General features: G+C 38.6%; 1 protein-coding gene across 2 annotated transcripts in view; it reads right to left on the minus strand.

Annotated features, from left to right (window-relative positions):
* Positions 1–27,870, minus strand: part of CPQ (carboxypeptidase Q) — a 138,467-nt gene that overhangs the window by 23,501 nt on the left and 87,096 nt on the right. Inside the window, exons 5-6 of one of the 2 annotated variants that reach the window (XM_050892132.1) lie at positions 17,618–17,709; positions 7,392–7,593 (exon numbers count right to left, since the gene is read on the minus strand). In XM_050892132.1, coding sequence (XP_050748089.1) covers positions 7,392–7,593; positions 17,618–17,709 — 294 coding nt within the window. Of the gene's footprint in view, positions 1–7,374; positions 7,594–17,617; positions 17,710–27,870 lie in introns of both variants that reach the window. The other variant, XM_050892131.1, reaches the window with a different exon arrangement.

Genomic DNA, 27,870 nt, shown 5'->3' on the forward strand with positions numbered 1-27,870 from the left:
GGAAAGAAGTCCACTAGCCAAAAAGTGCAAGAACCATTAGAATTTACGATTTTATTTGAAACACCTTAATTTAAGTTTTCATTACTAGATTAATGAGCTTATTTAGTATTTGTACAGTGTTGAATGCACTGGAACAATTTTACTTCTTCTAGGATTCTAAAAGCCAATCAGAATGTCAGTGTTTCAAACTAATTTATTGTAATATTCATATAGGATTATTTTAAAGCTGCCTTGCCTCAGCTTTTTGAAAGATAAGTTTAAGTGCTATGTAATATCAGCTGCTTAACCCATGTGCTGTAATTTAGCTTGTGACCACAAAGAAAACTTTGCCAAATAAACTGCATCACAGATACTGAAGAAAAGAGAATAACTAGAAATAAAATAAGAAATTCAAGCTGTTCAGCAATGTATGATAGAGTTTTGCAAATATTTTTGGTTTCACAGTTCAAATTTCCTCTGGGATTGGCAAGTTAACAATAGTTCTAATTTTTTAATTGTAATTAGGATTATCTTAATGTACAAATCAAAGACAAGAGCTTTTGATATTCGAAAAGCTAGTCTGTTTGAAATGGGTGAGGCTTAAATGGGGAAGGAGGCATTTCATTATGGAAAATGCTTGTAAGATTAACTGGCAGATTCACAGATTTTTTAAGGCCAGCAAGACCCATTACCATCTAATCACACCGTTTCTGAATAACACATAGCAAAGAACTTCACCTTGTATCTGCTGCATCAAGCCCATTCCTCCTGCTTGAATTACCCTTTACTTTTTGAAGGACACCCAAGTCTTGTTTTACACATTCAAAATGATGGAGAATTCACCAAGTCTGCAAGGTTCTGTAGCTCAGTAACCTTATTGGAAGAAGGTGTTTGCTTTCTTCCACTTTGAATTTGTTTAGACTCAGATAGACTGAATTGCTAATGGACTATTTTTTTTAAAACAAGGGACAAAGGTGCTGTAATTAGACAAATCACTTCCCAGCCTAATATGTATGCTGTAGTTGAATCATCATTTAACATAGTTTTGCATAAACGGAGATTTAACGTCTCCCGTTTCTCACTGTAAGGTACAATTTCAAGACTTTCAAGTCTTCCTGCAATTCTTTTGTAATCTTGTTCTCGCTAAAATGTCACTAATATTGAGTGAAGTAAAACCACTGAGTACTATCTGCTAGTAATTGCAGCATTTGCCCTTGACTGTGTCAACCTCTCTCTTCTTAGTATTTCTATCAGTCTCTAATAAATTACTCTTAAAACATATTACTGAACAGTGGGAGTTCATATTTAAGGTAGACTTCAGCAAGTTCATTCAGAAGTCGTCTTCATTTTTGTCAAAATAAGTGTGAATGAGCAGTTTTCAAGTATTCGCTACAATCATGAATTATTTTGCCCCAAAGATGCCACATTATTTTTGACTTGACATGACCGCCCTGTGCCCTCGCATTAGAAATGTATATGCTCTAATGAGACATATGTTACAGAAGCCCTCTTAAAACTACCAGTAAATTTGCACTCAGGCACTGTGCCTAATCACCCAGCTCCATCCCTCTCTCCAACAGTACTATCCCAGCTGAATATTTGCATGGTCTGTGTCTAATCTACATGAAACAAAAAACCTTGCAATTCTGATGCTTCCTGTCAATTATTAGAAGTAGCCCAATATTCCAATATGCCAAAACAAGACTCTAGCCCAAGCAGAACAAAGGTGGAAAGAATTGTATGTAAAGTATGGTCAAGCTTGTCTGGTAGTCAAACAGCACAACTAATAAGAAAACGTACCATAGTTTACAGACTAGTCCTTTCATTAAACAATTAGTCTCAAAGACTTTATTAACTTTATTAAAAGCAGAAAAGGTCATATGAAAGGCTACTATAACTGAGATATTATGTTAAACTATGAGCCTTTTAAGGTATCCACCTTCATAAAAAGTTGCAGCATATTAAATTTATTTAATTACTCTAGAGTAATTTCTAATTTCAAAAGCCTATTTTTATGGAACAATGATAAATTAGAGCATAGATGAATTATTTTACAGATTAATACACACAGTTCTTTCTGCAATCAAGATTTTAAATGGTTCTAATAGCTGTAGCACTTATAGTAGGTTCTTTAAGTGCCAAGGAATTATAATTGTTCTCTTAGCATACTGGTTTAATTTAATACCTCCCAAGCTGCAGAAAATTTGACTTCTGCAGTGGAACACACTAATTCACCATATTTCCTTTCGGAACGATAAAATAAGATATTTAAAAGGAAAGGAATGACCTGGAAAAAGCAATACAATATTGCTAATTATCACACAACAGTGCTGGTATATCTCAGACTTATTGAGATCAAGAGTCAGGCAAGACATAGGTGTACGCCGTAAGCCCCTTACCCCTCATTTCCACAAAAAAATAAATCAGGCCCATAGTGGCTGGTGTTGGCGGTGTGCTTCAACACATGTCCAGAGCAGTGGGAACTCAGCAAGTACAAAAATGTAGCACCTGTGGAGTAACTAAAATTATCTAAGTACTTATAATACTATGCATAAAGCTAGTTCTGTGAGTAGTGTTCAGGAGTTTTGTCCAACTTTTTGCTCCATGAGTGAGCAGGAGACATTTAACTTGTGTTAGTCACTCGGTCAAACAACTGGAGCTCCCCACGTGATACTCTACGCTATACATCTCGGATCATGAATCACACAAATGCTACATATTAAAGTGAGGAAGTTAAGTTTAATGTCTATTTTTAAGGAAACCTTTTTCTCTTTCCCTCATCTTGTAGGAAGGTCTTTGTCAAGCGCAACATCCCCTACCCGTGCACAATTAAGCCAAAGGCTTTTCAGCATTGGCCCATGAAGTCCTAGACTATGTGAATCTAAGTTTTCCTCTTTCTCTTTACAGTTTTTATTCTTTTGGCAATAAAAAGAAGCTTAGCAACTGGATCCAAAGAGTCTGCACAAGTCTGCGGACAGTATAAAACAGGTATGCTGAGAGGCAATGCTTCATGCATCACAGTGGAGTATCACTTCCAAACAGTGATATAGCCAAGAGTGAACAGAGGTTACCCACTTGTAATTTGGGAAATAAAGAGTTTACCCAATTCTTCATGCCCAGCTGGCGACCTCAAGTCAGGGAGTTTTCCCATGACACCACTTTTTCAAACATGTCCCTGGCTGACATCAAGCAGATGAGCAGGCTTGGCTCAAGCATGCCAGCAGGCTTGCACTGGAGTTTGGTGCTATAAGAGATGATGGGGACGGGGGGACGAGGGGGCAGCATGCTCCGGAAAAGGGGTGGAACTGAAGGATTTAACCTCTTACATAGTAAGAGAGGAAATCGTGCATGTCAAAGTCTGGTGTCTAAGGCCAAAATACATCTTATTTTAGATGACGGTAATAAAGAAGCACTATGAAAATATAAAAATGAGAGAAATGATATATAATAGTATTTGTTTGCCACCTCCAAGAAAATGACTAATAGATTGGGTCAGCAATGAATTTTTGATTTCTGAAGAAACATTAAAGTTAGATGAACTACTGGTTTATTAGCTTCTGGAAGAACAATTCCACCTCTTGTGTAACGTAACAAAAAAGCAAGACACCATCACTGTGGAGACAGAGAGACACAAACAACCATCACAGTTCAGAGCGACTTTGTAAAAAGGAGTTTCACCTTTAGGTCACTGGTTGAATTTTAAATAGAGGAGTTGCCACATGCCTTTGGGGAGTTGTTTGATGTCCTGGGTCAGCTCGATCTCAAATACAGCTCAATTCCTAACAGACAAGTGTTCCCATCATAAGCACTGCAGCAACAGATAACCTCCCTGACGGACCCAGCAGAAAGGAGCATCCTTGAACCAGCTCTCCTGGAAATACTGTGTCACAACAGCCTTCCCTCTGCAAAAATAGGAGAGCACCCGTTTTCCTCTCCCCTAACACCTAAAGCTGAACAAATGTTCACTGGATACCATAATACAAATATAATCACTTCATTCCCCCTTCTCAGTTTCTGAAGGTTTGCAGGGAAGGCTGATGCAGCCCCGGTGCTATTACCTTAGAAACTGGTCTAAATCATGTTTGAAGCATCCTTGTGATCATCAGATACCTCGCTTTTTCAACAAAAATACCTGAGCACGGGTCTAGCAGGGCTTGCTTAATGGTTTTTTAACCCTTTCAGACACTGAAGAAGCCTGTTGTGAAAAAGCACGCAAAGAAACCAAAGAGATAAACACAACCAACTCGTCTCCCCACCTATATTTGCAAATTCTGGCCAAACTTGATTAGGAGTTAGTGTTGGAAAGGAACAGCTTTATGTGCCACAGTTTAGATGTATCCCTAACTAAAAACAAATACGTAGTTGAACCCTGAAAAAGAAAGCTGAGGAAGATAATTGCATAATTAATAAAGGAGCAGTCTTAGGACCAATGGTCACCTCAAACTGTAAAACCACAGCATAAAATACGACACCGCAAAAACCCCATTTCATTTGATTTATGCTTCATGAAAAAGCAAAACAAATGTTATACAAATATTTTCAGTAGCTGAAAACTGGCTATCACTAGAAAAACACAGCTACAGACATTCCTCATTGCTGGGCTGAACTGTTCTCAAAATAATCCAGTGTAAAGGCCACTGACGGAAATATTTCTAATACTCTGCAGTCACAAAGCATTAAACTGCTGTGTTTGGTGCAGATCACCTCGCTTGTGCTTTACAGGTATTAGTTAAGCTTCAGTCTACAGTTTGCAAAGCACTCTAAACTCTCCTGGCCTCTCTCATCCTAAAATCTCAGAATATTCACCGCTGTTTTCTTGCAAATACTTTTAAGTAATATTACAAATAAGATTTCATTGCATGCCCATTAAAAATAAACATGCTGGAAACAGCAGAGAGTAAGGAGCCAGAGTCACTTCACCTGTCTCAGGAGCAGCTATGAACAGCTCTGAAAAACACACGTACTGTTGCCCTCTGTGGATCTTTCAGACCACAAGGAGCAGGAGGAGCAGAATTTTAATAGCATCTAAAAAGGCAAATCCCAGAATCTATTTAACACCAAAAAGGAGAAAAATTCTAGAGAAATGATGTCAGAAACCATTCTTATTGTTCAAGAAGTACACCGTATTTTCTCACTCTGTTGCAGAAACAAAGCCACCAAGTGTATTTTCAAGAAAATATTTAAATAAAATTGATGAAGTGTCAACACTTGACTGCTTGTTTAAATTGGACAAAATTATAAAAGCTGTTACAGTGTGTTCAATTTGTTCCAATGTTATTATATACCATAAGGGCTCATTCGAGCAGTGAGAATACTGCAGACAAGGCGTGAAGATTACAAGATGTCTTAGACTTCTCCCTGGTACAGTATGAAATACAATCTAAAGCAGCCGAAATTCTTTTAGTGGAGCTAATTCCTTCCCACTGGGGCTTGATGGGGAAAAAAAGAATCACTGTTCCTCTATGCTGCAAGAACACTTTGTTATTTGCTTAGCGGGAAGCTAAATGAATCAAAGCTTCAGACAGCAAAAAACCCCACCATCAATTAATGTGCCAAATTTTTAATAGGAAAGCAAATCAGATTTATCTAAAAACTGAGGTCTCGGTTCTGGTGTATTTATATTTTCCCAAGGTTGAACTTATAGTTTATGATATTTTTCATAGTTTATGCTTTCTGAGGAGTAAGGATGACTATGGGAGAGGGCTCCCGTTTCTGCCCTGCTCCTGCTGACTGTACTTTACACATGTAGCCCAGGTGACTAATGAAGAGGACCATGGCAAGCTGTAGCTGTTTATGCTCCAGGTGCACCTCAGCTAATGAAAAGTCATGTACAAGAGCTCAATACACACTGCCATCACAAGCACCACTCACATTGTCAGCTGAAAACAAGGCATTTGAACGTTAAATTTTTCTCTCTTCTTCCATCATCTGTCGCACTCAGATGGGAAGCACAATGGAAGTCTCCAAGGACCATCTGTAATACTCCCAACACCTTACCTAGGAAATAATTCTGATACACTTGCATTTTCTAAACACAGGCTGAGTGGTGAGTTCTCATATTCCAGCTACAACACGGACATGTTGGTCTGAAATTCTGGACCAGACATCTTTGCACAGGTGCTTCTAGGCTGTGGAGGACGATGCATGGCTACAGCCTCTCAGCAGTGCTTAGGGTTTCTCAGCTCAACTCAGCACATGGTCCTAACACTCACGTAAGATGCACCCACAGAGCCTAGGAACCCAAGTGCACACCAATGTCACAGCTGTATGATATTGCACTGAACAGCTTGCACCTCACCTGGAAAGCAGCACACCAGCTGAAGAGTAATCTCTAGCTGTTTAACAATATCCATTCATCCGTACTTCTTGCCCAGCATAGATATTTTGCTTTGAAAATTTGACATCCATACATTTATCAAGGCAGTCAACTTTATGGTATCTTTGTACACCCCAGGTGAGTGAGAAGCAAAGGGTTCTGACCATAAATAAGAAGCACATATTCCATGACTCACTGCGTCTTCCACAAGAACAGCTGAAAAACAAGGCAGCTAAAATATTAAGAGATTCTAAGCATATAGTAGCTACTAGTAAAACTAGCATGAGAAATGCGCCAGCCTACTTCAGTCATAAAACACCGGAGAAAAAGAACCTTAAAATTTTAAAACTGATCATAATTTTTTAAATATCAGTGTTATGAAACTTTTCTTTCTACTATTATTCAAGTGTGGAAACTACCATGGAAATTCACTAAGGCTTCACCCAGGCTGGCGTCTAATTGGGACTCTTGTGCTCTGCAAGCCCCCGTGCTAGTGTGGGGTCTCCTGCATGGGGGGGCTGCCAGCGGTGGATCTCTCTCACAGCTTGCAAGCCTCTTTGCCAACAAGCTGCTCCTCACTGGGAGCCAGAGACAATACTCCAAACAAACCCCTAAGCCACTTCAAACTTCACAGAATTTTACCCCTTTAGCACACCTTAATGCCCCATAACCTTTTAAATGTCATGTCTCAAAAACACTGTTTCTTCAGCATATAAAACAGGGAGAAAAAGCCCTGTATTTCCAAGTCAAAATAATAATAATTAAAAAATTATTTGTTCTGCATTGGAGAATTCCCCTCTGTCTTAGTTTACTATTTATAAACCACCAGTCTGGGATTAATTATTATAAATCCTTAAAGCCGAAAAGAAGATTTTAGGCATGTTATGCTATGTATAATCTATACCATTATTGAACTGCAGCTCAAATGCACTTTATGTCCTATATCTGTTGGTCACCTTTTAACATTTCCGCATTTTACCTACGGTAAATTTTACTCCTCGAGAGAAAGTATTTCTTACTATTTTCAAAACACCAGACTACCCATCCAACGTGCCACTGCACAGGAGGAGCAGTGTCACCTGTAAAGCACGCTCACCGGGCACCCCGTCTCTCATCCAGTAATCGATGTCCGTTCCATCTGCGTTGTCATAAACATCCGTAACATTGATGGGCTGCAGCAGAGTCATGATCTCTTTCACGATGTCCCGAGCTTTAGCATTGCCAGTAAAACCCAGTCCAGATGGCTTGAAGGTGCCCTCATCAGACTCCATGACGATATCAAAGTTGGAAATATTTTCCTAAACATGTAAGGAAAGAAGATACTGTTTTGTGATTGCTATTTTAACTGGCACCACATACTGGATTCTAGATGTTAGTGTGAGCATACCAGAGCAAATTTGTTTAAGAAGCAGAGAAATGCTTCCTGTGATCGTGTGTATATAAGCATAAATGAAGGGACTTAATCTTTCTGTATGAAAATGTTGAAACAGTTCAAGTTCAGTTCTGAGGCATCAATATTCTGTAGGAGCCACAACATGACTGGTCTGCTGTCCCCAAATACTTGCTTTAAGACTTCTGAAGTGTCACCTAGAAAGGTAAGCCATTGCCACCATATTTCAGTTTTCACTTGCAGCTCTCACTTTCTTCTCAGACCTGAAACTCAGAAATTCTGTTGCAGGGGGGAGGGTACGCAGTCTGGTTGGCTTTAAAATTAGATGCATCCAAAGCTTGCTTAAACTGTGAAGGGCATCCCATTGAAAAAAAATAGCTGCTGCCCCTTCAGAAACACATTATTTTCAATATACCATGTAGTCAGCTCTGACTTCGGTTGGAGTACTGAAATGCCAAGGTTCCTCCTGACCTGAAGGAATAATGTCTGTTTTAAGGGAAGTTTGCGCTTCCAAGGCAAGTCCTTACAGGAAACATGAAATTTTAAGATTTTGTGTACAAACAGCATAACAACATTTGCTTTTAGTGTGCACTTGGAAGATTCTTTTTAGCTAAAAGAACAAAAAATAGCATCCAGAGCCATATATTTGCTTCCCATACACTCAGAATGCTCAGTCACAAAGGTTTAATTGGAATAAAATACTTAGGGACTTTACGTGAAAGAAGGTCTCACTCTTTTTGAGAGGTACGTAATTTTTTTTGCAAAATAAAACAGTTTATGGCCAGGTCAGGCAGAAAAAAACTATACTTCAAACTATCTTGAATGTGACTATGAGAATTTACCGCGGGTTTTATTCCTATGCCCAGATCTCATTCCAGACTTTTACGGCTGTCATGGGTTATTACAAGAAAATCGTTACAAGAGATATGTGATAGTGGTGAGTAACAGATCCATGTAATTAACAGCTTACATAAGCCTACAATTCAGTAAAGAATTCTTTCACATTTTTCTGGATATAAAACCAAATATGAACTACAGGTGGCTGTGAATGTGATATTCACATCAGTTTTCAGAAGTTCTTTACAGAATTTGCCAAGAACTGTGTTTTACAATCTACTTTCCCAAAACTTTTCTAAGTGAAACAAGTTCTAATGTAGCAGAGGTATTCACTTCTAACTTAGAAATATATCCAGCAGTTAAAAAATTCAATACAAAAGCTTTGCATATGATGAAGTAACTGTAAATGTTATAATACCTTAAAATAACCAATCTACCTATCCACCCATCCAACTACTGGAAATCAAGGTAGAAATAACCAACATTGTCACCATATTGGCAATCACTATTTTTAAAAAATGAAAAAAATCTTCAGTTTATAAAAGATTAAATGTGAAGAATTAGGATACATGTGGTGTCTAGGCTTATCATCAAATGGAGTATTACAAGTCATGAGCCTCAACATGAAATTGTGATTCACAGACCCTCTGAACACAGTGGGAGAGAAGCAGGCCAAGAAAAGCACACTGCATGGTAAAAGGGACCAATGATGCTCCAAAGTCACAGGTACAATGGAAAGAATGTCTCAAAATGTATATCTTCTTTGTATCACAAGCCCAAGGAGCAAGACTTAGGGAAGACAATACGCATTTTGGTGTGCTGGTGAATTGCCAACGAAAGCTAACTTAATTATAGTGAGCCCTGCATAAATACCATGATAGAAATAATTCAGAAATGGCGTCTCCGGCTGAGTCTTTGAAGCAGGACTTCTGCTCATTTTTAGAGAAGCTGCAATGAGTAGGAGCAATAAGGCAAGGAACTATTCAGGGCAGCGAGGTGAGGAGAAGAGCGAGCGTGAGAACAGCGCAGATACCGAGAAGAAATCTCACCTACCACTCCAAAGAACAGAATTCCTAAATTCCCAAACTTCAGAAACTGCTAGTACAGCAGCATTATTGTAGTCTTCAGTTGTGTTTTCTCATATAAAAGTTTGCATGTGTTTTTAATATGAAACTGAGCAAACAAACCACCCACAATACATTACACCATATTCTTGCTCTGTAAGAAAGCTGTTCAGTTCTGAGAACGTGCTGGAGTGGCACGAAAACAGGACACCCTGGGGAGAGAAACTAGACTCACTGTGGGACAAAAAAGAAACAGGTCACAACTACTTGAAGTACCATGTGTCCTTGAGAAAGCTTTTTCCCTATTTTGTCCACTAGAAGATAGGATTAATTATAAAACTATTCACTGTCGAGTTTGAAAGTTGCAATCTTAAAAAAAAGAGGGTTAGGCTGGTTTCACCATACCCATTTTTGTACACATATATTGGTGTTTCTACTTACACAGAAAGAAATACGCACTGGCAAATATGCTATAGGGAATATGCTCTGTTGTCCTTTGCCCTCTATGGTGCAGGAATAACTGCCACTTAGCAAAGCAAGGTGAGACCATGCATTGCTCCCTTGACTAATTCAAGGGAACAGCACAAAAAACCAGTAAGATTTTATAAAATAACTGCAGGCTCAGCTGTTTCCTTCATTTTTCCTCATAGTGAATGTATCATTTAAATAAGCGTTTTAAACTCAGTACGCAATTTTTTCAGAAAGTAATCCCATTTGCTGCATCTTGACAGTGTGCCACTTCTCTTAGCACATACCAGAAAATTAAATCTTGTTGGTGTAACCTGCTGCCTAATTCTCTGAACATCAAAATAGACTTTTATCCTTTATCTTCCTATGAGTTGGTCACAGAAGAGGTCACCTCTCTTTATCTTATGTTTAACTCTTCGACTGAATTTTTGAATTAACCATTACAATAAATGCTGCATGGGAAAATTGGCTTTCTATAGCTTGCTGTTTTCATTGAATACGCAAATAGGCATGATCCTTGCCAAAACTTCTTCTATTTTTAATTTCTTTATTTTAGTTCCTTTTATTTCTGTTTTCTCTATAAACAATCTATTTTTATCTCTGTTAAGCAAAACTAAAAATATAAGTGCTTCTCATCTCTAAGGCAAACATGAAATTACAGCCAAATCTTTTCAATTAATAAAACAAACCCTTGTCATATGCATGACTGGTACTTCTGTTGGTAGGAAACATGTCCCATCTAGCGTAGACACGGACAATCCCAAGCAGGTATATCCTACAGGTAGCTACTTATTCAGTCAAAATCCCGATTGTTAATTCTTACCAAATGTTAAACTAGACTCCAACATCTCATGACTAATCTACTGAGTCACTGATGGCAATTCCTCTTACCCAGCTAAAGCAGTGAGATACCTGAAAGGATAAGGGAGGGAACAGCTGTCCTAAAAGCCTTCAGTAATTTGGGGCTATTTAAAATAGAGTGTTATTACTTGTCCAATAGCTCATTTACTGGTTTTCTTTTTCATTCCACTGAGAAAAATCACCACTTTACAGGGAAAATACTAAAGTCTGTAAGGGCAAAGCACTGTCCTTGACTAGTGGTTAATTTGTTCCAGTAATAAGGGACATCAGTTAATCCAACAGTGCATTTTCAGCTTTCTGTTATTGATTTACACTTAACTTCAGGAAACACCACACTTATATTCTTGTATTCCAGTATTTGACTCAGAGCAGTTGGGATCCAAGCATAGCGTGGCAACAACCGTGTTGCAGAACTTACGGTGAAATGACGGTCATCCCACTTGCAGTACTGAAAGTGTGCTTAAATCAACACTCAGCTTTGTTAGGCTGGCAACTAAGACTACAGGAAAGACAAGAGAAAACACCGGAAACACCTAAGTGCATGTGACAGCCAGAAAAGAAAAAATAAAACAAACAATATCCTCTAAGTATTTAATAATATATAAACATGGTGTAGTGTAATTTTGAGTCGCTGTTTAGGATCAAGATTATTTAATGAAGCAAAACAGCATAAATGGAAGCTAGAGAAAAAACACCAGAACAGCTGTTAGGAAGCAGAGATGTGCCAGCACCAAGGCATAATAAGCACCAGCCACGGGCGTGATCATACCACTTACACTCTTTTGGAATGAAGACAGGGAAAATCAGGAACACTGTGAGTTATAAATTTTTGTAAATTACTCCATCATTATATGGGAGAAAGCTGCTGTAAAGCTGAAGATTAGCACAATTTTTGATAGATGACGAGGTATGAATAAGGCTCATACTTTTGTTTAAAGACGAAATACTTTTCTGCCACATTTTGTGGGAAAGCAGTCTGTAAAAAAGTCCACAGATTTTATGGCTTATCATCAGAGTTACAGAGTTCTGACCTCCAAGAAGCCAATGACAAAAGGCCCAGTAACTTCAACAGGCCCGGAGCAGGATTTGGTCATGTACTTATAAGCATTTCACTCAGTAAAAACGTACTACTAGCATGTCTTGCCTTGTACAATACCGCTACTGTTTCCTCTGCAACCACTTGCCAGCACTCACAGAGATGACCATTCAGTATTGTAAGTTCTCTGGGATGATAGACAAGAAAAAGCAGACAGCTCTGAAGATAGCAGCAGGCTAAGTAAGGTATGCATCAGATTACTGAAGCCTTGTCTTGGGAGGTTTTTTCTTTGACAGAGGCATATCAAAGAGAAATGCTCCTCCTGGAAAATGTTCCATAACTTAAGCCCTTTTACTGCTCAAATACAAGGGTATCAAAACACTGTCTATCACTCTGAATGAATGTCCCACCGCTGTCCTTTTTTGAAAGGTTTTAGGTTTTCATTTGAAAATAGGCAACACTGCCAAAATTAAAAACTGTGGTTTACATCTTTCAACCAAAGATGATTTTTACTCTTTCAGTAAGCAAATGAGTACTTTTGTAACTTTCAATAAAAGACAGATGAAAATAAATTGGCAACACCTTAGAAATTATCACAGCACATATATCATTAATATTTCCTGGTTCTATGCAGCACGCTTTTAGGTTCTCATCTGGGTGAGAGGTGAAATGTTAAAACGAAAAGAAGTCAATGAGGAGAAGGTTCCTTATGGTGAGTCAACAAGAGGCAACAATTTTCTGTGTCTTGCACAGCTGTGGGGAGTTTGGATAGATGGAGTCCAGCTTTCTTACAGCAGAACATCCCAAAGCACCAAGGATCTGTGGTTGGGTGCATCTGCCCGGAGTATGAAAGCAGAGCAGCTGTCCTCAGAAGATGTCTCCACCAGTTCACATTTGAGACGGCAGCTCTGCTACTCGCATGAGGGAAAGGGAGGAAAGATGCAAAGACAAAAGTTCTTCTAACATTAGACATGTATGAAATTTGCCCGCATGAAACGAAGACTAGGTGGCCAGGAGACACACTGTCATGACTGATTCTGGGTCTTCCCTGCTTCAGGCAGGGTAAGGAATCAATCCGTTTTTGTGTTTTAGCAAAATCCGGCTTTCTCTGCAGCCTTCACTAGGAATGTGACACTTCAGTATTATGAATTCCTACTGACCTAGAACTGGTGTGAAATATAATTGTATAATTATGCTAGCTTTACTGTGCTTAATATAGTCAAGGGTGCTACTGGTTGTTAACTGTGATTCTGGAGAATACAGTGCCATTATTTTCTTTTTGTAGCTTTGTAACTGAACGTTTGTCTCTTTATGCATTTCTTTCATTTCTCAATGAAAGGGATCAACAGGACAGCAGTGGTCAAAACAACCAGCAGTAATTTTACAGAACTTTTGATTACAGAGAATACTTCCTGAGAACAGTCGATAGGCAAATGGGCAACATATTTCGCTGGGATAAAAGAACCCACATTAAAGTCCTTGATATGTTTGGTTCAAATCAGACACAAATCCATGTCTCACATTTCACCAGAATACTTGGTACCTTGGGAAACAAACAGGATGTTGAAATAAATGAGTTTTCTGAAAACTCTGGTTTTGAGGAGCCAATATTTTCTGGGGAAGAATTATTTTACCTGAAAGTGACAAGAAATTTTTTGCATATTTCCTTCTTAGAGAAAGTAACTAACTCATTAGCACATCACAGTAGAAACCTCATGTGAGCATCAACAAAGAGTACTTAAATTAGCAACAATGAGATACCAGCATTTCAGAAAGTCCTGTTTTCACGCAGACCCAGTTTGGGCAAAATATCAAATCTTCTTGGTGATAAACACAAAAAGGAAACCATAGTAAACACTGGTGACTGATATTTTTCAAAAAGTTAAACCTTTACTAAAAAGTTGAAACAGTACTGTAAACATCACTAAGATAGGAATAAAAGCATGCAAAAATATTTTAAGAATGCTTTCTCTACTGCGGTTTGAATTAAATTCATAACACATTAATGCCTCCAGTGATCACAACAGAGTTACTAAAGTAAATTTGAATGTGGCCTAGCATCTCTTAGTCTTCTAATTACAAAATGTATTTGCTTTCCCAGGAGACTGTATGCAATACTTCTATTCCAAAATAAATATTATCAGCCATTCATAGTCCCTTAATTCAGCTGGGTAAATAACTGTAACCTTGTCTTCATGGTACACAGATTTTTCACAGAAACTAGTCCGAAGCAATGAAAAGGAGGCCAGACACTTCATTACATATACTTCTTTCTCCCCTCATGAAGACAGCATAAGAGTAAACATACAAAAAAATTAAAAACCCTACTGGAGGGGACTCAGGTACCATTTTTAAAGGTTGTAGGAGAATCTGTACTGAATAGCTGCAACATGAGGTCCTCTAGAATTACTAAACCATGTTCCTCCTGCTTCTTCCATTCAACTTGGAAAGGAAAGTAGCAGTTACAATGTTTCACATTTTTGAAGTGATTTACTGTATTGTCTGTACATAAGAGCCCTACTCAGCAATTGGGTCACACAACACTAAGCACCAGGCAAAGACTTCAGATGTAGCGCTGAACCCCAAGATCTGGAGCCTGATTTACACTTAGATCCTTTAATTTCATTACTCTCCTTCAAGATAGAGAGTCTTTACTGTAAAGGAAAATCAAGCCTTTTTCCAGTCTGGGATTAAATCTAATTATTGGCTAACAGTTAAAAGCAGTGAGCACTTCAGTAGGTATCTCCTTTGGGAGCAAAGGTGCTGGTGATTCCCCTGGGAGGCTTCTACCCCATGGTCAAAACTGAGCAGGTGCTCTGCGATGTACTGCTGGGTGGCAAGTACCCCTGCACTAATGGAGACACTGAAACTGCTGGATGATACTTGGCTTTCAACTCTTGGAAATGTCTTAGAAAAATCATACAAAGGAAACAACGAATAAGGACCATGAGAAGCTCTCCAGAAAAAATATTTGATAAAATGAAAGCACGGTTGCATGAGTAATCTATGTGTCTGAGCTTATTCTGACTGCAGTTGGGCAAATATGCTTTTCCTAAGCATGTATTTACTGGATGCTATCAGAAACAGGAGACAGTGCTAGACTGAGCTTTTGGTCAACCCAATATGGCAGCTCTTACATTCTCATGGAGCTCTGAACAGCCAATATACCCTATCGCTAGTTTTAATAATCAGAAACTATAATACTGGGCTCTACAGAAATACTTGAGTGATATAAATAATGCTATTATGCAGGGATATGAGTTAATTATTGGCACCACAGTAAAACCACTATACTGCTGCTATCTCAGTTATTTCTGCAGTAACTTATCCACTTTCTAGCAGTGGCAACCTACAATGACGGATGAGGAGGAAAGACCTGAAATTAAATTGAAAGAAATAATAAATAAGCTACAAAAGTAAGAGTATTTGTACTTGTCCAGTACTATATTGTCTTCATTTCTTCTCCCTTGCCACATTTCCACTGACATGAGGAGGTAATTTACAATGTCAAGGAAATCCATGTCTGTCTGTGCTGAATTATCGCATTCATATTTCTACTTGTTTGTAGTGAACTAAAATCATAATAAGCCCAGCTATGTCGATGAGTCATACAGGCCATCTTTCATTTAACAAGGCATCTTTAAATACCACTCTTAGTTAACTTGTACTCATTACCATCAGCAAGCAATGTTTGTGCCATACTATCCTAATTGCCAGAAATTTGCGCAAGTAAATCATTAAAAGGTTAAGTTATTTTTCATGCTAAATATAATGTACAGTATTAATCTGCTTTATTTTGTTATTATGAGTAATGCAATGTCCTATAGTCGTATCAATTTATAATTATGCCAGATCACATGGCAGGGGGGAAACAAGAACAACAAACAACAGACGGATGTCATTTCTGCTTAAATTCTCCATGTAAATTACAAACTCTTGTTAAGTTAGACCGGGCTTTCTTCGCAGAGCACAACATCCAGATGGAATCGCATCAGCAGAGCAAAAATTGAGACACATGTTTGTCTCAATTTTTTTAAAAGCAAAGTAACCAAATATCTTTCAAACAACACCCAGCCTGCTTTATATTTCCCCATTTGATCCTTAAGCCTGATTTTGATATTACTTCTGAATATAAATCCTAGAGACAACAGTGAAATGCAGACATTTTGGCAAAAGATGAGATGTGCATGAGACAATTTCATGCGTTGCTGACAACACCACCATAGGATGGAGCTTATTGTCCAACATGGAAATCTACAGAGGTGATGATATATTTCTCATAAGCGGTGTGCACTAGGCACGGAGCATCGCTCCAGCTCCTCCAAAATGCACTTCTGTACATGAGAAGCATCTCTTTCCTGTGCTATGTATTCCAGAACATTTCATTCTAGTTTAATCCTACTGAACACCAGAGTACCGGTGGTAAATCCAGGGGCCTTAATACATACTAAACTGCAACCTGTCACCTCCCTGAAGCTGAGAAAGCAAGCTCTTAGGTACCTCTTCCAAATGAGAGAGCTGAGCTATCCCTATAATTTGGAGATATAAGGAGGAACTACATTATATATGGGTAGTTAAATACACTTCTTAGTCACATTAAACAAGTTAGTGGGAAATCATTGACTGTTCATCAGTTAGCCAGAAAACCATAACCACTGTAATGCTATCTCTGACAACTCTGTTGCAGATGCAAATTGATTTAGTTTTGTTCATCACAATGAATTTGATTCAAAGTGAAATTTCCATTTATTTGTTCTGATACGTTGCTTACCATTAAAAACATACTCTTAGGAATTGCTTGTAAGTCTGCTTTCACACTATTGTACAGCAGGTGACTTCCTAAACACATTTGCATTCATCTTGTCTCTGCCTTGGATATATTAACCATTGCTGAGAGTAATATTACTAAATTAGGGAAAAGAATAAAAGATAACTACTTTAGCTTAGTTATACAGGTACAGCATAATTTTCCCAGGAAAAAACCCCAAATATATTCCAAAGACTTATCTGCAAAACAGTTTTATGCAACTGCCCTTTATGTCATGATGTACTTTGAAAAGGCAGTTGCTGCAAGGAGAGACAGATGTGACAATATTTTATCCTGGTAACCAGTCATAGAGTTTGTGTGTTCCTTGCATCATCAGAAATCAACCATTTAAAATGTTCCAGATCCCATAAAACTAACAATTGGCAAAGAGTATTTTAGATCACACACTATTAAGATAAGATAGCAAAGATTTTTCTTTGTATTATTTTGTTTTACATTGTAAAATATTATGGGAAAATGCAATGAAGCAGAAATATATAAGGCAAACAAAATTTATTTATATTGCCAACATATGTGGACCATTCGTCATTCATTCTCAGAAAGTTAGCTATGTTTGAAAGCTATGGCAGATATCATCGTGAAATATCTGTTTCAGAACAGTTTTGTGACAGAATATCTTAGGTCAAGCAGAACACATATGTGTGGTCGCATCACTTACTGTTACCTGTAAAACGAAGTTTGCATTTATGATTAAACCCAGAAAATATACTTTCAGGTAGAACTGGAATCACTATTTTTGGTTAGATATTAAGCTGAACATTTTGACAAAAAGAATATGCAAGTCACAAGACTAGGGAGAAAAGTGCTGTCAAGCAAATCATCTGAAGACATCATTTACCTTGTGCAACCGATAGTATTGCTCGGCACCTATTCCTCCTTGCTCTTCTGCTGTCCATAGCACCAAGCGCAGAGTCCTTTTTGGGCGAAGTCCTAAAATATAATTTTAAATATTGTTTTTAGTACTAAATATCCATATATTTGAGCATTTTTTGCATTGGTCTCCACCCTCCAATGGATGAAAAGCCTGGGTTTCCATTTGGTCATCTCTACCTTCACCAAACGCAACCTACTTCAAGTGTGGGTTTTGTTGTCGAGAATACTTTTTGCTTGTTTGGGAGAAAGGACTGGGGTGCAGGGAGAGAGCCCACACGAGGAAGGAGTGGGCTGTTGGGGTGCTGCTACCAGTTGCAGTAGCACAAGAGAAGCACGTTTCAGGGACATACTGTAGGTGTCTGAAAACCATAACATAAAATAACTACCTCGATAGATTTCTGAGACATATTCTGCTGTCATTGTGGTAGTCCGCAGTAAGTAATGCGTGTTCACTTTCAGCAGATCCAAATCAAATTTTCATGAGAATTACCATTGCTTTGTCATAGTTAATTTATTACAATTAATTGAAAATTAGCTGCTGGATTTTTATGAGAAATGTTTACCCATTTCAAGAACTGAGGGGCTCTGCAATATTATTTTGCTTTTTATCAGGGAAATGAAAAGTAACAATCTGTACTTTGGAATCTGAAATACAATCGGCTGCTGAACGTACGTACGGCTTTTTAAAACAAGGCAAACACAAGGCCATTTTCTATTTTGCTATGGTAGCTCAGTAAGAAAGATAAGTTCTCAGATAAATTTTGAAACCGTTTCTGCCATGGCAGAACTGAACAGATAGAAGTTGTTGCCCTTTATTTATTTGATTGATTCTATTCATAAACGAATACATTTGAGACATCAAATCTGAGAGCATGGAAGAACAAACAGATCAAGGATAAATAGTGTTCTCTGTGCAGTGTAATGCTAATTATGTTCGAGCAAAAATAAAGCCCCCAAAACTATTTAAAAAAAAAAGAAAAGAAAAACCAGTGAGGAGACTATCACAAGTGATAAAGCATAAATTACCACACACACACTTCTGTGCTGAGGAGAAATAATATCAGTATCACTGTCAAAACTTATTTCATTTCCTAGCTGAAATGGATGAAGTTTACAAATAGACCTGACCTTCATTATTTTTTTTCTCTCGACACAATGAAAATCAACTGAATATTTCTTTCTCGAAATTACACGCTAGCAATCCTCATAACTGAAGGCAGAGTACACAAGGAATACTCAAAATCTGAAGAAAACACCTTGGATTTTCCAATATTTCATAATGAAGGAAGTGCAAACAAGTGGTTTAAAGGTGTATTTTCTAAATGTTGATCCGCTGACTGTAAACAGAAAGGTCGTCAAACCTCATTATTTTAAAGACAACCCCCCCGCACACGTCCCAGTGGATTCCCTGCTCTTCTCCTCAATCATGACAGTACAGGATTAGCCTCCTTCGCTTTTCAAATCAGCCAGATGGCCAATGAGGCAATATTAAGACAACAAAATAGTGATTAGGTTGAAGTTAGAAAGATTTTTAGACCCAAAATAATCACAAATGTGTCAGCGGCTTGGTTAGAAGAGGTGCTGGGTATAAAGCATAGAGTGGCGGGTCCTGTAGCACGGTTCCAATGGCACTGCAGTTTAAGTGGAAAATAGAGGTGTGTTTGTTGTATCGCAAAATACAAAGCACTGAAGCCCAGTCTCCAGCCCATCACGGCAAGGCTGTGAAAGAGCTTTGGTAGGAGATGCTTGAGACAGGGGAGCAGCATCTCCTGCCTCCTCCGAGGCAAAAATCAAGATGCTTTAGTCTGCCACTGCTGCCCTAAGGGGAACTCGGGTCAGGGATCAGGGACATTGCGTTCGGATCAGATGGGCTGTAACCCCAGCTGATCTCTCCTGCTCTGCAGGAGCTTGAGAAGGTCTCAGCTCACTTGTGGGGAAGAAGTTTGAGATTCTTATGGCCCCCTCCTAGCCCGTCATTGCATCTGTCCATTAAAGCTGGGGAAATAAAAAAGCCCTGCTGAGCTTCGGTCTTTCCAGTCCCAGAGGTGGTGTATCAGCTCTTCCAATCTCACAGATTTCTGTCAGCAGATTCACTTGTGCGTTCTACTGAAATCAAATGGGCAAGTTAAAAAAAAAAAAATATATATATAAGCTATGGAGGCAGTTTTTTTAAATACAAACCAAAGTCTACAGAGGAAAATTTAATTTCCTCATTATCTTAATCTGAAAGCGCTAAGTATTTATCTACCTGTTATTAAAAACACAGCTATTCTGACCAAAGAACATCAGACAAATCCAATATTCCCAAGTAAAATTGCTAAGAATACTCTCAATGCACGTTTTTATTAAAAAATACAAAGTACTGTACTTAAGTTACAATTTTTTTTTAATGAAGTTTAACTATTTTGGCTTGCTTCTTAAAAACTACTGGTTCCTAAGCAAGGTATCATTTCCACAAAATCAGAAGTCTTGCAGATCACAGCCCAAATATGTATTGAAAAGGCATAATAAAATAGCACTTGGACTAGAAAACTATGTTCTGTGATGGGTGTACCGTGTAGAGGAGTAGGTAGCAAATTTTAAAATGAAGGAAAACTGTTTCACAAATGAAATAGTGCCTCTTTCCTTTTTATCTATATAAATGAGATATTACATAGTCTAAAAAAAAAAGAGGATATCAGAAGAAAAAGAAATTGTAAAGTTACCTAGACCATTTAAATAGATTATTCTGGCAAAGTACAGCAGGTAATAATGGCATTCATGGATGCATCAGTGCAGGGATCCTGCCGTGTCCTCCCTGGGTCACTGGGATCTGAGATTATAGAACTCAAATGAAAGTTGCAGAGCTCAGCACCTGCTCAAAATCACTGAAATCCCAGTTTCCATCCTACTGCTGCATCCTAATAAAGAGAATAGCAGGGGTTTACAGGCGGATAACATTGAAAAGGTGATAGCTGGTACTCAAATAAATTGTTCTTTCTAAGCTTACATAACTAAAACCAAAGCCAAAACAACTATAGAGCTTCCTCCAGCTACAGATTAATTTGCAATCATCTCCCATGTTTTAGAAAAATGAAATAGCTTTTTTTTCCCTCTACCTTACCCTTAACTGGGAAATACAGTCATAGTTTACCACAAAGGTGCATTTTACTGATCAATCTCTACATTCTTATGGTTTATCCCAAGCATAAAAAATACTACAGGGCACCCGGGCTCCTAAGTTAAAGAATGAAATAAAAACATCGATATGGTAGATCTATGACTAAGGAAATGTATGCAGTAAGTACACCAGGACACTTGCTGTATTATACTCCCTCTGTGCTGGAGTGGCTGCTAGCCCTTTCGGTGTCCTTGGGTACTGCAAACACTTCAGTCATACTAAGATGCAGCTCTTACTGACTCTATTTTCTGTTTCTTTTAAATCATCATAGAGTGCTCACACTTGCAGATGTCAGCAGCAAGCCTAGATTAGCCAAAATACCAAATGCTTGAGAAAAAAAGATTTGTAACTAAGTGGTATTAACTAATCAGTTTGACTTCAACCTCAACTACAATGAAGTATTTTGTCAAAAGCTTTTCTTTCATAACTTATGTAAAAGATAATTGTCAGCAAGTAACATGGAGGTGTTACACACACACACACACACACATATTTATATATACACATTTTACATTCATTTTAAATCTAAAATGGGTATTTTCTAGATGTGACAGTGTTTATTAAATCCACACATGTTCTTACACATGTGGATGATCTTGTGATAAGATACTTACCAGGATCCTATACAAGACCTGAATTTTATGTCCTACATATCTTGCTCCTGCTTGATAGAATTGAGACATTCTCACACAGTGAAACTGAAATGTATGGTTTGGTACAAGCACAGACAAATTATGCTCATCTGTCACATGTAATGTAAAAAAATAAACCTGCTTCACCCTCAAGATACCACATAAGCCAGGAGAGAGAACTGGAATTGTGTCTTTTTTTAAATCAAAATAGAGATCAGTAGTGTAAATACTAAATTTCCTTGAGTCAATATTTTTCCACTTTATAAATATAAATCCTTACTGATGGGGAGGATTAAATACAAAGATATAGTATTTTCTAAGACATTGTACAGATGGCTAATCAGACTTCTTCAAGAGAAGTCATCATGTTGTTATAAGACTGATCAGCTCTTGAAAATATAAAAAGCATTCCACCTTTGTGAAAAAGGATTTTTTCCCCTGCAAGCCAAGGCATTGGGATTACCCACAAGCAAATCAAATAGCTGCTCAGTTTACATGAGACATATAAGCAAACTGCAAATGGATGTGAGTAGATTAACAGGTAAAGTATTTTAACTTGCATTTATAGTGGTAAAATACTATCTTCTTGGTTTTAATTTCTAAAGTCTATTTCTATTTCTTCAGTCTGAAAGCTGCATTTATTTCCCACCCCTCCTGATTTTTAAGAACATTTGTAAGAAGTTGCATTAGCTGAAGAGAGGAGAAGCTCCTTAGCAACACAAGGATGGGGCTGAAGCTCATCTGTATCCAATAAAAAGGAAAATGACTGTAGCCCCCCACCATGTGCTCTGAAACTGTGAAAACCATGAGGTTTCTTAGAGCTTTGCCAGCTTCCCCCTCCCAAGACCCTGCATACATGGCCCAGCAAAGCCTTGAACTGAGCATCAAAGCAGAACAAATTGCACTACCGGATCCCTTACTCTCTAATACTGCCTAAGCCACTGATATATTTGCTTCAGGAGATACTAGGGAGAGGTATATACAGATGTATCATCCTCAGGTCTTGTCCACTGCTGCATTTAACGTCATGAGCGACACATTTTTCTGCATTATTACCCTGTGGCCTGGAATTTCTTTAAAAGGGTATTTATACAAAAAGTAGTAAGATACATGATGACGCTACTGACAATCATTAAATTCCTAATGCACTCCCTACCTTTTTCAGGTTTGCAGTTGATTAGACATAGGGGATTTACTGTGTGACATTAGTTGGGATATTTCTATCATGCAAGCACTTCTCATAAAATTCCTGGAATTTCTAAAACCTCTGCCACAGCATAAAATAAAAATAAAAACAGTACTCCACATTTTGTTAAAGAAGACAAAAATTCATCACCAAACACAGTGGTACAATCTGCTTCCATTTCGAGTATCGGCATAGTTTTCTGTAAACAAGAACGAAACAGTATATTTAATAAGATCTCTGTTAAGCCCCTGATGTAATACCAATAATGTGGAACACTTCCCTTCCTTCAGCTACGTTACAATAGCGAAATTCCACTTGTGTAATGTGCTTCGTACCAGCTGAAATTACTCAAGCAAGACAATGACCTTACCAAGCTCAAACTCTGTGCTTTTAACAACAGCAGATTATTGTCCATGTCCCATCCACTGCTTTTTGGAGCTGAACATTTTAGCTGGACACCATTAATTTTCTCCCAGGCATACTACGAAACATTGACACTCTCACTTGATACTCTGTGCCACGAATTTATCTTAGAAATTATTCCATGAATAATTCGTAGACCTATTTCCTTAATATTAAGAACCTTAATATTCTAGGTTATTCGTACACGCCTAATACACCAGTCACCCATGGCTCGTTCACTTGATGGCATTCTGGTTTTAGATTCCTTTGATGACAAGCTGCAGGTTTAGAGTTTGAAGTTGGAACACACACAGCATCAACAAACTTAAACATGTGACTACTATCCTTTTTAATGAGGCACTTACACTTTTCTTTATTACTAGCTTGTCCTCATCCTTTTTAATTTATTGCAGTATCAACTGGGTTTGTATGAAAACAGTGTCTTAGGAAACTGTGTCTCAGTCTTTGAGTTTCCTCCATGCTATACCTCCTGCTTTCCCCATCCTCTCTCCTGCCATGTCTTCTTTGTTGCACAGTTTTCATGGAAATTTCCCAAGTCTCTTGTGACTTTACTAGCAGCCTTCTGCAAAAAAAAAAAAGCAAGTTCTGGTGCATATTTTAGGGTCAAATTGGCTGTATCAACAGTCATTCTTAATTGCTCTGTTTTGCATACAACACACTAGCAGTCCCTTTATGCATCATTAAAATCCTCTCCAAACTAGCAATGCTCTGTTAATTTTTTTTAATCTGGTCAAATATTCAGAGGGTTTTTTTCATTTTCTTTTAGATTCGATCTGCTAAAGTGGAAACTGTTTCACTCATTAACAGATTGCGAAACAGGAGATTTTCTGAAATTTGGAGAATCTCAGCAAATGCTCTATTTGCTGGTTTAATTAAACTGCTGGGCTTCACAGCAAGTTACGTATTTTAGGTCTCATTGCATTCTCATTACACTGCTTATTTTTCATATCACTAATATTTTTAGTTATAATATTCCTTATTCTGGTCTAGACCTCAAGTGAACTATCAAATAAGGTCACTTTCACCAAGCCACAATAGCTTTTTAAGCTCCTTTTCTTTTTGTCTAATAGACTGCACACAGTTTTGGTGTTGCAGTCTTCCATAGTATTTCCAGAGTAAGAGCCCACACTTTACTCTGCAGTTTTGGCCTCTGCTAGAGGTCCCAATAAGCTAAGGTCCCAATAAAGTGAGGATGCATAAATTCCTAACATTTGCTACCCAATTATACTGCATTTCTGACAGGGTTTTGATAGCTTTTGAAACAGAAGACAGGAAGATTTCAATATTCCCAAGTATTTTAGAGACTATTACCTAATTTATGTATTCTGTGGCATGGGCAAGCACTGTTTTACAGAAAAAGCTCTCACCCCTAGCATCCTGTTTCTCTGGCTAATTTCAAAGAATATATACATAGCAATAAACTGCAATTTATAGGATGACAGTAATAATGCAATTGATTGAGGATGTCCAGACTTTTTCCTCTGAAGACCAAGAAGAAGCCTCCATTCTAAACCAGCAGGATTTTGGCTTTCATTCTGTTATTAGAAATACAATCCTCTATGATTCAGACAACTAATCTCACTATTTGTAGAGAAAAGTGTCTGTCTAGTTAGACATTTATTTAAGAAGAAATGTTTTTTATTTGAGTGAAAAATAATGATTTAACAGAGAAAATCTAAGGCTATTAAGGTTATAAGCTTCAAAAAGTAAGGCAAAGCACACCTCAAAAAACCCCTTTTAGTATTACTTAAACCCTGACTATGATATATTTCAGTTCTCTAGTGAAGCTCAAATTAGACATGGGAAACAGCTTTTTGCCTGGGAAACTGCCTTTGTTTTCTTCTTAAAATAGTCTAATGCAATGCAATCTGCTTGATTTTTCTCTGTTGATAGGGGTTCTGTTTGCAGCACTGAGGATGAATTGCTTGCACAAGATAGCGCTGGGAAGCGAGTAAACCTCTGAGTCTTGAAGGCCTGGAGTAAAGAGAAATGAGGTCTCTTGGAGAAGAGACGTGGCATCGCAGAAGAAGACCGAAAACACGCAGGTCAGGGGCTGGAGAGTGGGGAATGAATGCGGAGGCAGAAGCCAAGCTGGGCACTGCAGCTTAATTGCACCTGAGGCTGGCAGCATGCTCAGAGCCATGTTTGGGGTGGTAAGAGGACACAACTCTGCCACAGCCACAAAGCGGGAGCAGCTTTTTGGACAGGCCTCTGCAAAGAGGGCGCAGGGAGACAGCAAGGCCTGAGGTGAGCCGGGCTAGGGCAGGACTGGGGCTTGCAGACCTCCAGTGGTGGGCCAGCGGCATCGATGGCAGTGCAGCAACACACCGAGATTAGTACAAGCAATTTTTTTTTTTTCCTGTTTTTAGGGAGGCTGATGAGTTTATGACAGAGTAGGAAGGGAAGATTTACAGAATAGTGGAGGTGGGAAACGTGAGAGGTTTTAGGTAGATTTATTTTACGAAAGTGATGGAATATCCGAGACGAAAGGTCAAGGAAGGAGCTGGGTATACAAGACTGGAGGAGAAAGCTGTGAATGATTTGCAAGTCTAGTAACTAAAAATAACACAGATTAAGCCTTTTGACTGGGGAGACAGGGGGAGAAGAGGGAAGCCAAGCCCTGAGCCCAGTGCGATGGGCTGCAATCGAGCCAGGCAGCAACACTGCCAGAGCAAGGGTTTCTCTGGGGGCCACCTCCTTGCCACCCAGCAGCACAGCTCAGGGAGGGCTCAGACGAGAAGTGCTGACAAACGTGCTCTTCTGCACGTGGGGTTTTAAACAAAGAATGGGTTAATGTAGTGTCATGAAGTCAACACATGTCATGTCTACAAAAAAATGGAAGAGGAAACCCGCTACTTGCCTGTGTAAAACAGCAAAGCACCGAGTCAGCAGAGGACTCCTCCACCCCCTGCCCTGCTCTGATACTGTTGCCATGTTCTCCAAGTCCCGCAAAAGGAAGAGGACACTGTCCACCTTTAAAATCCACCTTATTCCTCTTTAGGAACACCTCCTTCCTTAAAGGTATTCGGAAATCTCATCAAATTGTGGAGTAGAAAGGGCAATGCAGGGCCCCGCTCCCGCACTCTCTGGGATTATAAGCATCAACCATGGTTTGATCTTATTGAGTGCTGGCTCTGCCTTCTGCCTCTGCTGCCTGGCTCTTTGGAACAGAAAAACCTCAAATCTCTTAGACTGTCCTCAGAGCTGATGAATCAGAAAATGCACCAGCCACATTTGTCTCTCCATATTGAAAATATATACCTTAAAAAACCTGACAGTAAGGACAAGATGCCCCTGACTTCATTCAGGAAGGATTTCAGCATTTCACCATGTCAGCCGCGTTACAGATTTGAAACAAAAATCACAATAGCCTCTGTCGCCAGGTTTTTAAGATTTTTATAGATAAACAAAGCACACATTTTATCTTGAATTTCCTGGGTAAATTAGAGCTTGCAGAGAAGTAGCAGTCCACAGGACATAGGGCAACGTTGTTATGGAGGGCTGTATGCCTACGTTTACCGCCAGATTAACAACTTTGTATGTCTGCGGTCACCCCTCTGCTATGCCAACCCAGTGTGGAAATTGAAGATTTAAGTATTTGCCAAATATGCATTCAACCAAATGTTGAAATGAAGGAATAAATGCAGTTGTAGTGTAACAGCATACGCAGATATTTCATACCAAGTAGATTTAATAGATTTGCAAAAGGTGAAGGTCAGAATAAAATATGCAACTTTGGGGAAGTGGAAAGAATGTAAGAACAAGGAGTTAATATCAGGCATATTTAATTGAAAAAAAAACCCTACAGTAAAAGCAGTCATTTAGTCATGTTTCACAACATACCTCCAAGACAGCAAACAACCACACCACCACAGTTATGGGAAATTCAGAAAAACGTTTAACAAAATTTCTGGCAAGTAGGTTAAATTTGCAGTTATATGACTTCAATTAAACTAGCAGAAAAGGAATGACTCCAGTGATCATTTTTTTAATAAAACATATCTTTAGTCCTCATATATTAGCCAGTGAATTTGGACTCAAGAAATGTAACTTCATACAAAGACTACAGTGAACTGCACAAAAATCTGTCTTACAGTTTTGCAGTCACATTAGTCATGGGTATAATTCAGATGAGAGTTACAATTTCAATTTTAAATAAGTTTTAAGGGGAAAAAACTGTCTCATCAACTCCTTACAAGTTACAAAAAATGTAATTCAGGTAGTACCTTAAAATTCTTACGTGCATTGTTTTAAAAACATTTCTGTAGTTTTCTGTGCCTTTCTCCTATGAAACAGAAATTTGGTTGTGCCAGATCCATGTCTAAATCTATAGGAAAGTTGACTCTTGAAACTCCATTTCCCCATAAGGCTGGCAAAGAGAGGAAGAGGGGGAACGACGCATAGCACCTATCACCATACATTTCTCCCTTCGTCACGTGCGTATAGATCATCGTCTAGGTATGCAGGAAAGTCGTGTACAAGGCGTGATAGCTGGGATTAGTCTTTGTCAACAATCATCCTTCCTTCATCAGGCTGCTCTAGCAGCAATGGCATCAGGCATCCCACCCTGGGTGCAGAAGAGGAAAACGTGCCCTGTTCATCTACTTGACTCCTGGTATTTGCTGGCTCTGGCAGCTCCCCATAGCAAATATATTTTTGCATGGAAGAACCAGGATTCCCAGAAGCACTTGGAGGCACAGTCCAAGCAGGAGACTTCCTGGTCTAAAGTGGCACGCAGACATGACTGAACATGAGCTCAGTGCACGAGACAACAGCAAAAGTGGGGAAACGTTTACTCTGTACCGCAATCCATCACT

This window comes from Gymnogyps californianus, chromosome 2 (genome assembly GCF_018139145.2).
Source record: "Gymnogyps californianus isolate 813 chromosome 2, ASM1813914v2, whole genome shotgun sequence".
Lineage (NCBI taxonomy): Eukaryota > Metazoa > Chordata > Aves > Accipitriformes > Cathartidae > Gymnogyps > Gymnogyps californianus.